The sequence below is a fragment of the Nannospalax galili genome, unplaced genomic scaffold, assembly GCF_000622305.1.
Source record: "Nannospalax galili isolate Female #2095 unplaced genomic scaffold, S.galili_v1.0 scaffold870, whole genome shotgun sequence".
Taxonomy (NCBI): domain Eukaryota; kingdom Metazoa; phylum Chordata; class Mammalia; order Rodentia; family Spalacidae; genus Nannospalax; species Nannospalax galili.
The window spans coordinates 1,197,711-1,209,735 of record NW_008329130.1 but is presented as its reverse complement, the minus strand read 5'-3'; the positions used below and the strand labels follow the sequence as shown (position 1 = coordinate 1,209,735).

General features: G+C 45.8%; 1 protein-coding gene across 2 annotated transcripts in view; it reads right to left on the bottom strand.

The window, feature by feature from the left end:
* Positions 1-1,437: 1,437 nt before the first annotated feature.
* Dffa (DNA fragmentation factor subunit alpha) overlaps positions 1,438-12,025 on the bottom strand; it is a 12,941-nt gene continuing 2,353 nt past the window's right edge. Inside the window, exons 2-6 of one of the 2 annotated variants that reach the window (XM_008831727.3) lie at positions 10,835-10,996; positions 9,101-9,243; positions 4,400-4,589; positions 4,103-4,245; positions 1,438-2,826 (exon numbers count right to left, since the gene is read on the bottom strand). In XM_008831727.3, coding sequence (XP_008829949.1) covers positions 2,614-2,826; positions 4,103-4,245; positions 4,400-4,589; positions 9,101-9,243; positions 10,835-10,996 — 851 coding nt within the window. In that variant the 3' untranslated portion in view covers positions 1,438-2,613. Of the gene's footprint in view, positions 2,827-4,033; positions 4,246-4,399; positions 4,590-9,100; positions 9,244-10,834; positions 10,997-12,025 lie in introns of both variants that reach the window. The other variant, XM_008831737.2, reaches the window with a different exon arrangement.

Sequence of the window (12,025 nt, the reverse complement as noted above, 5' to 3'; positions counted from 1 at the left end):
GCCTCCAGTTTACTCCACTGGTATACCAGCGATCTGGATGTAGGATGCAGGCTGACCCAGTGGGCTGAAGGTTGAGCTCAGTGGTAGGAATGCTTGACCAGCATGCATGAGACCCTGGGTTTGATTCCCCAGATTTGCTAAAACAAAGCACACAGACCCAAAAGGAAATAGGGAAGTGGCAGACTTCTAGAATTACAGCCAGAATCCCAGTCCTCTAATTACTCTTGTGACAGGAAGTTATGTCACTGAACTCTGATCATGTATACAATGGGAGCGGACACTATGCCCTATCTATTCATTTGTTTTTGAGGCTTTAAGTGCTAGAACACAGCTTTAAAAAAACAAAACAAAAAACCTTTAATGACTTTAATGGGACCATGCCTAGTGACACACATCTGTAATCCCAGCACTTGTGAGGCAGAGGCAAGATAGGAGTTCAAGGCTTTCCTAAGCCATGTAGTGAATTTGAGGTCAGTCTGGGCTAAATGAGACTGACCTCAAAAACAAAACAATTCTTAGGGACATTACTGTCCCTGCAGGGGCATTTTGGAAGTGTGTGCAGATGCATCCAACTGTCTCACTAGGTGGAGGTTGCTATTAGCATCCAGAGAATGGGCAGTGGATACCAGTTTTGTTTTGTTTTTTTTTTTGAGATAGGGTCTCCCTGTAGCCCCAGCTGACCTGGAACTTGCTATGTAGACCAGGCTAGCCTCAAACTCAGAGATCCATCTGTCTCTGCCTCCCAAGTGCTGGTATAAAAGGTGTGTACCACCATGCCCAGCATTTTCTTAAAAAAAAAAGATTTTATGTTTATGAGTGTATTGCTTGCATGTGTGTAAGTGCACCTGTGTCATGTAATGCCCAGGGAAGTCAGAGGAGGATGTCAGTCCCCTGGAACTGGAGTTACAGATGGTTGTTAGCTGCCATGTGGGTACTGGAAACCAAACTTGGGTCCTCTGCAAGAGCAGCCAGTGCTTTTAATCACTGAGGTATCTCTCCAGCCACCTGGTCTACACAGGGAGTTCCAGGCCAGCTGGGGCTACAGGGAGACCCTGTCTCAAAAAGACCAAAAAAAAAAAAATTATTTAATGTGTATGAGTGTTTTACTTGCATATGTGTAAGTACATGCAATGCCTGTGGAAGCCAGAAGAGGCTGTCAGATCCCCTGGAACTGGAGTTACAGATGGTTTTAAGCCACCATGTGGATGCTGGGAACTGAACCTGGTCCTTTGCAAGAGCAGCTGGTACTGTTAACCACTGAGCCATCGCTCCAGTCCAAATTTAGGGTGATTTGATGTTAATATAGACAATCTCGGTTTCAATGTCTGGTCACAGCAGACCGTGGCAACTGCACCACTTTATTGGGAAATAATTTCCTTTGTATTTCTGAAATGTTGCATTTGGGGCGTTAATGATTTTGAACAAATGAGGTAGGTAGGCTGTCAGCTAAGGATTTTATTTAAGGGTTAAGAGGCATTACAAAGTAAGCTGTACAACGGGGACTATTGGGGCTTACAAAGTGATAGTATAAGGCATGAACAAAGGCTGAGCAGATCTGAGCCATGTAGATGAGGAGGCAGTTCTGTTTTCTGTACCCCACCTTTACCCTAAGATTTAAGCTCAATCACTAGCACCTAAAATGAACATACATACAAACAAAATGAAGAAATAACTGGCCACTGCACCTGCATAGTATCATTCTCTTCTGAGCATGCATAAAGGTCTCGTACATCTGTGACTGGTCACCTTTTCCCTGAAAGACTGTATTGTCGATTACAAAACTTGCAGAACAAGTCTGAACAGAAATATCTATAAACAAGAGTGCACTGCTCTGCGCCCAGGAGCATGGAGCCAGAGTATGGACATTGCTTAATGGCCTTTTCTACCCCCTGCTGCTAAAACAGATTAGAAAACAGAGAAGAGTTTCACAGTGGTAACATAATTTCACAATACTGACTTAGACATCAGAAATGGAGAATTAGACTCTGTATGTCCCCATGGTCTTCAAATTTAGTGTGTGCCTTGTAACAAACTTGGCAGCAAGATTCAGAACTTGAGAAACAAGTCTGTGGCCATAATTAACGCTCCATTAGACACCTTCTCTACTGTTACCTCTGTCGAAAGATCTCCTGCTCAAGTTGGAGAAGACAGTGCGCCCAAAATAGTTTCTTTTCATGGCCCTTGACAAGTACTTTTACACTGAGCCTAAGGTCTACCACAAGCTAAACACGAGCTCCACCTGAGCCTGGACAGATACTTTTGTGGGTTTTGTTTTTGTTTTTGAGACAAGGGTCTCTTTATAGCCCCAGCTGGCCCTGAACTCACTATGTAGCCTAGGCTGGCTTGAACTCACAGAGATCTGCCTGCCTCTTCTCCCAAGTGCTGGGCCTAGAGGCATGCTCAAAGGACATAAATACACATACACAAGGAGTGGGATGTCCTCGAGCTCCATCTTTCTAAGCACATTGTGAGAGGGAGGAAGGGCATATGTGGAGGCCAAAGAGGAAGGGGGGACAGAGTAGAATGCAGATGGTGAAAGAGCCAGGTCACGGAATTTTCCGCGGCAAGGCTTGTTTCCGTATGCGATGAAAGGTGCTGCTACCTGGGTATTGTTCACATGGGGTCTTCTCGGGCTCGTTTGGGATGCTGCTGTTCTCCAGGCAGTGAATTCTTCCTTGAAGAGAGATTCCTTAGAGAATGCAAGCTCTGTACCTGCTGCAGGCGCAGGGCAAGCTCCTTGTTACATGCCTGCTGAACCATTTCCGTCTTCTTTATGTCCCAGTTCAAAGCACCGGCCAGTGCTCTGGGGTCTTCCCTGGTGACCAGCTGCAGCAAGAAGAAGGGCCACTGAAAACCGCTGCCCCGTGCCCTGCCTCCGCGCCCATGACTCAGCTCAGCCTTTCCTTCTTTTTTCTATTTTTCTTTTGAGACGGGGTCTCAAACTATGGCCCAGGCTGGCTTAGAACTATGAAATGCCTTTCATAGCATATGGTCACATATCTTATCTAAATCACTCAATCCCAACAGGAAATTAAGCCAAGCTCAAGTCAATACAGTTTCCTTCCCTTCTACCTGGAATTGGGAGGTACTGGGACACAGGAACGAAGGGTAAAAATAGCAGCTGTCTTGCTGGGTCCCCTTTGTCAAGCTGCTGATTCTCTGGTCTTAAGATGGTCAGCACAAGTTTTTTTTTTGGTGGTGTTAGGGGTCAAACCCAGGGCCCCATGTGTGTTAGGCAAGTGCTGTACAACCCGGCTTCACCCCTAGCCCTGAGTTTGCCTTTTTGTGCTACTGTACTGGCCTTGGGATCACCTAGGGATCTTTGACTCTATACCCGCAAGCCACCTCAGACACTGGGACCTTGCTATCCCTGCCTGTCATGTACAGTCATTTCATTACCAATTTGGGCCAGAAAATAATGACTGATGGTTTGAGGAAGCATACCCCTTTTCCTTTTTTAGTTTTAAATTAATTTTTTTTCTTTTTTAAAAAAAATTATTTTAATTTTATGTGTATGAGTGTACTGCCTGCATGTATGTGAGAGCACCCGTGTCATGCAATGCCGCGGGGGTCAGAAGAGGGCTTCAGCTTCCCCTGCAACTGGAGTTAAGGATGGTTCGTAGCCGCCATGTGGGTGCTGGGAATCAAACCCGGGTCCTCTGTAAGAGCAGTCAGTGCTCTTAACCGCTGAGCCATCTCTCCAGCCCCAATTTATGTTTATTTTATGTGTATGAGTGTTATGCTTGCATGTAAGTGCACCCGTGTCGTGCAGTGCCCACAGAGGACAGAACAAGAAGTGGGAGACCTTGGAACTTGAGTTATGGACAGTTGTTAGCTGCCATGTGGGTGCTGGGGTTTGAACCTGGGTCTTCCGCAAGAATAGCCAGAACTCCTAACTGCTAAGCCATTTCTCCAGCCCCCTTTTCTTTTAAAAGCCGTTGGATTAGATGAACTGGGATGTTGGCAAAAGCTCTGGCATACAGGGCAAATGGCAGCTATGTCAGCCTGCAGAGGTGGAAGAAATAATACATGCCTCTGCTGAGTCAAGCTACATCTCCAAGGCAAGTCACTCTGCAGTTCAGGGTCCCTGGTTCTCGCCCACCTCCAAATCCTGACTAGATAAACTCAGCTCTGGAGCAGGCTTCTTCAGTGTAGTAAGGATTTGGCTTGCAAGTGCAATCTTGGAAGCGATCTCTCTGCCTGTGTCAACTTCATCCACCCCTTCACTGAAGGCCGCTGTGGACTCTACAGACAGGAGAGAAAAAGAGCAGATTGTGAAACCAGTCACTCAACTGACAGGCCATGTAGGGAAAGAGAGAAACGTCGTCCCATGGGGCTTGGGCTGCTCTGTAAACTTGGCTCCCCAGTTCTTGGAGTAACCCCCCAGCAGGAGTCCTACCTTCTTGCTTGGACAAGATGCTGCCCTCCTTCTCCAAAGCCTGGAGATAAAGCTCCAGGAGCTGCTTGGACTGGCGGGCTTCCTCTCTCTGGTCAAGCACCTGCTGGACTGTGTTCTGCAGCCCCTGGACAGTGGCACAACTTTGGCAAAGTTCCCGAGCCAGGTCTGAACAGGGGATGTCGATGAGTGCCTGGCAGACAAATAAGGGCTGAGAAATCTCAGCGCAGCACTGCACCTCTCAAACGTTTCCATGTGAGAACCACCTCTTCTCAAGTTACTGACTTACGTCAGAGAGAAAGGCATGTGGCACTTCCAAAATTCCAGTGTGGCACCTGAGAAACGATGTATTAGTGCCTCAAAACCAAGCTGCACATAGTGGTGTTCGCCTTTAATTCTAGCACTCAGGAGGCAGAGGCAGGTAGATCTCTTGAGTTTTAGACCAGCCTGGTTTACATAGTGAGTTCCAGGTCAACCATGGTTACATGTCTCAAAATACCCAAAACACAAACAAAAAACAACCCACATTCAGAAATCTAAGCACACAGAAAATAAAGGAAGCATGTGATCATTTTTACAATGAGTCTGTATGAAGGGGTTTTTGTTTTTCAATTCATAACTATTATTGTATACATGTATGGTACACAGGACTTCAGGTGTGTACATGTCAGAGCTCAGGTGTGGAGGTCAGAGGTTCTCTCTTTCTACTATATGGGTTGTGAGGACTGAACTCACCAGGCTTTATAGCAAAGTGCCTTTACCCACCAAGTCATGTCACTGGCCGTTTTTTAAAAAAAACTGTTTTCAAGCCGGGCATGATGGAGCACACCTTTAATCCCAGCACTTGGGAGGCAGAGGCAGGCAGATCTTTGTGAGTTTGAGGCCAGCCTGAGCCTGGTCTACATAGGGAGTTCCAGGACAGCTGGGGCTACAAGGAGACCTTGTCTCAAAGAGACCAGAAAAAAAAAAATTGTTTTCAGGGCTGGAGAGATGGCTCAGCGGTTAAGAGCACTGATTGCTCTTGGAGAGGACCCAGGTTTGAATCCCAGCACCACATGGCAGCTAACAACTGTCCATAACTCCAGTTCCAGGGGATCTGATGGCCTCTTCTGTCCTCCGCGGGCATTGCATGACACGGGTGCACTTACCTACATGCAGGCAATGCACTTGAAGGAGAGTACCCCTCAGACCCCCTCCCTATCCTCTGACAAAAAGCTGCCCTCCACCTGACTCTGGAAATCCCCTCCATTGTTCAAATCCTTTCCTGGTATCTGTTTATGATTTCTATGGAAATGGTCTGGGGCAGAAGAGATAGAATATCCTGCCCCAGGTAAGCTAGCCAATGGCAGTATACCTGATACATCTGTGCATGGTCTCTATGGGAATAATCTGGGGTGGAAGAGAAAGAACGTTCTGCCCCAGGTAAGATAGCCAATGGCTGTATAGGTAAAGTCTCTGGAAATCAGCCCTAGATTGTTCCAATCCTTTCTTGGTTATTCTGTGTATAGTTTCTATGGGCATCCCCTGCTTTATGGTTTTTCTGCTTAAAAGCCCTACGTTTTCACTGCTCAGGGTCACAGCACAGTTCCCAAGACTGTCTGTGTCCCTAACCGGCTGGCTCCAATAAAGTGTTCCTTTTTACTGAGATTCAGTGTCCGAGTGGTCAATTTAGGGAATTTTACGGATCCCGAACATACTCATACACATAAAATAATAATAGATAAAATATTTCTTTTTAAAATTTATTTTTTATTTTATGTGTCTGAGTGTACTGCCTGCATGGAAATAAGTGCACCTGTGTCATGCAATGCCCTCAGAGGTCAGAAGAGGGCATCGGATCTCTTGGAACTGGAGTTAAGGATGGTTCCCAGCATATGGGTGCTGGGAACAGCCAGTGCTCTTAACCACTGAACCATCTCTCCAGCCAATGTGTGTGTATATATATATATATGTGTGTGTGTAGTTTTGAGACAGGGTCTCCCAGTAGCCACTGTTGGCCTGGAACTCACTATGGAGAACAGGCTGGCCTCACTCTTACAGAGATCTCTGCTTCTGCCTCCCAAGTGCTACTGTTTTTAAAATGTAACCTACACGCAGCTTCTATGTAACATGTTCAGTCTGTGAAGGATGAAAGACCTTAGCTATTTAAAGCTCCTAGAAGGACAATTTTTAGAGGGCTCAGTGTCTTGGGATATACCATGCTAAATTAAAAGTAGGCTTCGACACGACTCTTTTGAGAAGCCCACACCTACGTCCTGGCTGTGTTCTGCCTTTTTGTTTGTGTTCTTGAAACAAGGTCTCACTGTGTAGCCCTGGCTGGCCTTGAATTTATAGAACTCTGCCTGCCTCTGTCTCCTCAGTGCTGGAATTACAGGTGTGTGCCACCATGAAAGGCTTGCACTGTTCTTTTTCCAAGCATACCTCTCTTCCTTAGTGTCAGTGCTTAAATGTGCGCCGTGAACTGAACTCTTGAAGATCAGCAAATGTTCTTAAGTGCTGAGCCATCTCTCCAGCACCAAGTACTTTGTTTCTCATGTAGCTCAGCTTGACATGTAGCTGAAGATGGACCTGAATGTCTGATCCTCCTGCCTCCACTGCAGAGCTCACTATGTGCCACCACGCCTGCCTTTCTCTCTTTTTTGGTCTTTTTGAGACAGGGTCTCCCTGTAGCCCCAGCTGTCCTGGAACTCACTATGTAGACCAGGCTGGCCTTGAACTCACAGAGATACACCTGCTCCTGCCTTCCAAGTGCTGGGATTAAAGGTGTGTGCCACCATGCCTGGCTTTGCTGAATTTATTTTACAAATAACCTTGGTCTGAGCTTTGGCAACTCCAAATGTCTACCATTAAATCATGGTACACTCCTTGCTATATAGATCAGGCTGGCCTCAAGTGCTGCCTCCCAAGTGCTGGGATTAAAAGGGTGTGCCACCAAACCTGGCCTCAAATATTTATTTTAAGGCAAAGAAGAGGCCCCAGGGGAAATTTGGTGGGTGACCTGTATTCTGAGATCTACTACTCAGGTAAAAGCAGGCCCAGCAGCATGTGCCTGTGCCTATAACCCCAGAACAGGGGCGGGAGTGTGGGGGGGAATATATGATTGGGGAGGTGGGTAGGGAGGGGAGGCAGAGACAGGCAGAGCCTAAGGGCTTGCTGACCAGCCAGCCCAGCTGAAACAGTGAGCTTCCAGTTAGGTGACACTCTGCCTCAAAAAATAGAGAGCACAGAAGACACCCAATACTGACCTCTGGTCTCCACATACTCATGAAAGGTATGTGCATCCCTCACACACACCACAGACACAGATACACACCAAGTAAAAACAAAGCAGAGATGACTCTGTGTACATAAAAAGAGGAATAAAAAAATATGTATATAATTATTTGTATGTAAAATTATCTCCAGAGTGGGAAACTAACAGATCAGTTGCCTCCAGGCAGGGAAACCTGAGTGACTGAGACAGGACTCAGGCTTTTCCTGAGTTTCTTTTTGTTCAACAGCTTCACTAAATATAATTCATATATCATCTTCCATCAGTGGGTTTTTGCCCCATTCAAAGTTGTAACATGTGGCCTCCCCCACTGTACATACACACAATAGTGAGGTTCCGTTCCTCAGGCACTGCCCACCTTTTTTTTGTCGGTCTCACTGGCCCACAACTCGCCAACTTGCCAAGTAGCCTAGGCCAGCCGGCAGTGAGCCCCAGGGATCCACCTGCTTCCGTCTCTCCAGCACTGGGATTACAAGTGTGTGCCACAATGCTGGCTTTTTTTAGGTGGGCTCTGAGAGTTGAACCCAGGTTCTCGTGCCTGCTGTCTCCCCATCCCTGAGAGTCCATTCCTTTTTCTGGACAAATAGTGGCCCGCACTCACGTTTTACTGATCTAGTCACCAGCGGATGAACATCTGTGTTGTACTCGCCTTTTCTACTATCTGCTTATACCTCTTGGATTTTGAGCTTATGTGCATGTATTTATCTTACTTATTCAAAATAAATATGTAAGTTTAAAAAGTACGTAGTAGAGTGGTGGCGCACGCCTTTAGTCCCAGCACTCAGGAGGCAGTGGCAGGTGGATCTCTGTGAGTTCGAGGACAGCCTGGTCTACACAGAGAGTTCCAGACCAGCTGGGGCTACAGAGAGATCCTGTCTCAAAAGACCAGAAAAATGAAAAAAAATTTAAAAAATCATAAAATGAAGATTCTTAGCTGTAAGAATTATTTTAAAATTAATAATCATTAGGACCAGGTATGGTGATACATGCCTTTAGTCAAACACTCAGGGGACAAAGGCAGGCAAATCTCTGTGAGTTAAATGCCAGCCTGGTCTAGATACTGAGCTTCAGGTCAGCCAGGGCTACATAGTGAGACTGTAAATAAATAAATAAATAAATAAATGAAAAAAAAAAACCAAAACCAAAAAGCCGGGTGTGGTGGCGCATGCCTTCAGTCCCAGCACTTGGGAGGCAAAGGCAGGTCGATCTCTGTGAGTTCCAGGCCAGCCTGGTCTACACAGTGAGTTCTAGATCAGCTGGGGCTACAGGGAGACCCTGTCTCAAAAAGACACACACACACAAAACAAAAAACCAACAAAACAAAACAGAAAACAAAACCCAAAAGGGAATTACTATGGCAGACAGCAGGGACACTGGAGTGTTGGGACTCGGGAGGGTGGATGAGTGTCGCTGCTTGTGTGGGTAGGACTCACTTGGAGGTCCTCTTCTGACAGCAGGATGATGCTGGACAGATCTTCTTTCAGCCGCCTGGCCACGTTTTTCCACTTTACCCCTGCCCCACTGTCTGTTTCATCTGCATCAAAGGACTCTTGGGAAACCCAAGCTGTTCCTCCATCTGATATATGGGAAAAAAATTTCCATTCAAGATCAGTAAATTCCGATGCTGTTTTTGCCCCTGACACTAGCACACAGCACTGTGGAGGACTGCACATCCTTCTGACCACACAGGAACACTAACTCCTACCAAGGGCCTTAAGGGCCCCTCCTGTCTTCATTTCTGTGTGAAACTGCTCTGCATTCATCTTTGGGAAGAACTTAAGCCAGGTGCTGTGGCTCACACCTTTAATCCCAGCATTTAGGAGGCTGAAGCAGGAAGACTGTAGCAAGTTCAAAGCCAGCCTGGGCTACAGAGTGAGATCTTGCCTCAAAAAAAGAAAAAAAAAAAAAAAAGTAACTTAACCCCAAGATATGATCATGTATAGACCCACAACCCTACCTACCTCTCTTTTGATTAGTCTCTGTGTTTGGGTACGTTCTGGTTTTGTTTATTTTTTTGAGGCAGAGTATCATGCAGCCTAGGCTGGTTGCAAATTCACTATGTAGTCAAGGCTAGCCTTGGACTCCTAATCCTCCTGCGTCCTAAATGCTGGGATTCTAGGTGTCTGACACCATGCCCGGCTGCATTGTTTTAGTATATACACATGTTCGTCCTCACCAGCACTCTCCTGTATGTGCAGAGGTGGAGACAGTCCTGTCCCTACTAGGACAAGATGTTTCTTGCTGCTCCTTGGCCATAGGCACAATGGTGTCTGGTACGGCCCTGGCTGAAGAGTGATTTCCTCAATTTAGTAGCAAGGGATTTTTCCAGAGAAACTTCTTTAGCTCTCTGACTAGTGTTAGCCAACCATCAATCTCCAGTGATGATAGTGTCACCAACCCCAACAAGAGACTGCTGTGTGCCAGGTAACAGATCCCGCACATGATGCATTTGACAAGACCTTTAGACATTCTATAGGGGGTAAAGTACTGGCATCTAGTGGTAAGAGGCAAGGATGTTGCTAAACATCTCATAACGCCTCATATAATTGGTGGTAAATGGCAATACTATCATTGAGAAACCCTGGTCTGATATCCTCAGAGACAAGTACTGTAATTTTTTTGTCTTTTTGAGACAGGGTCTCCCTGTAGCCCCAGCTGTCCTGGAACTCACTATGTAGACAAGGCTGGCCTTGAACTCACAGAGATCCACCTGTAATTACTATTTTAATAAGGAACTGACAGGCCATGTAATATGCCCTAGGTCGCCTGGCTAGAAATTGGCAGGGCCAACTTCACACCCCCCAATTTCATCGACATTTTGCATTTTAGTTGCTATCAGTCTGAGTTACATACCTCACTCATCCTTATACCCATTGTGTCTGGCACACAGAAGGGTTCAGGTAAACATTTGCTGCCATAAGGGTTTTGACAGCCAGACAAACAGCAATTCCTTGCCTGAATTGTGACAGCTGTTGGAGATATGGCCAGAATTTTTTCTTTTTTTTTGGTCTTTTTGAGACAGGGTCTCCCTGTAGCCCCAGCTGTTGTCCTGGAACTCACGATGTAGACCAGGCTAGCCTTGCACTCAGAGATCGCCTGCCTCTGCCTCCAGAGCACTGGGATTAAAGGTGTGCACCACCACGCCTGGCATGGCCAGAATTTTTTACCTGAATTGTTGTATGTCCACTTCTCATTATAGGCCAATGCCACGAACTTCGTGTTGGAAGGTAGACAAAGGAAGTAGTCGTCATCATCCACTATTGTACCATCCTCTGCCAGGACCAGGGTGATTGGTGTCAGGGATTTATCAATGGCCAGTATGTCACAGGCTGAGAATAAAATATTTGGCAGGTGACAAACATTCATAAGGAAATAACATCTGTCTTGTGTAAACTCCGAAAGCTACCAGGAATTCCTGGTACATAATAATAACCACAGTAGCAGGGCTGGAGAGACAAATCAGCAGTTAAGAGCACTGACTGCTCTTGCAGAGGACTGGGGTTCAATTCCCAGCACCCACATGGCAGCTAAGAACCACCCTTAACTCCAGTTCCAGGGGAATTTGACACTCTCTTCTGACCTCTGCTGGCACTGCATGACATGGGTGCACTCACATACATGCAGGCCATACACTCATACACATAGAATAAAAATAATAAAATATTAAAAAAAAAAAAATACAGCCGGGCATGGTGGTGCGGGCCTTTAATCACAGCACTTGGGAGGCAGAGACAGGCGGATCTCTGTGAGTTCAAGGCCAGCCTGGAGGTGGGGCTACAGGGAGACCCTGTCTCAAAAAGACCAAAAAAAAATAAATAAATAAATACAATAACAACCATACTCTTAGCACTAATATAACATGGTATGCCTGGAAATATTTTAAGCTTTCTAAGTAAAGTATTAATCATGTAAGCTACTATTATTCTCAATTACAGGTTCAGAGAGATTAAGTAATATATTCAATCCTGCAGTAATTGGCAGAGCTGGGATTTGAAGCCAGTCTAGCCCTTGAAAATCTGTTTCCCAAAGCTACTCAGCACCCCCATATAGAAGCCATTTGAATCTTTGTACCAACCTCTGCCAGGACCATCTTAAATGAACACCCAACCAGAGCATGGTTTGATTCTTCGTGAATAAGTGAAACAGTCTTTTACAAGGAAGCATGGAAATTTACGTCATGCTAATTAGTAGAGGTGATAAACATTACAATTGAAATCTACCTGATGACTTTATAGACATACACAGGTGCCAAGGATCCAAGTGCGACTGATTATGACTAGTGATAATCAGATACATACAGATTAGAGATGCATGTGCCAACATCTCAGTGTTAGTAGCAAAAACAATGAGTCTTTCTG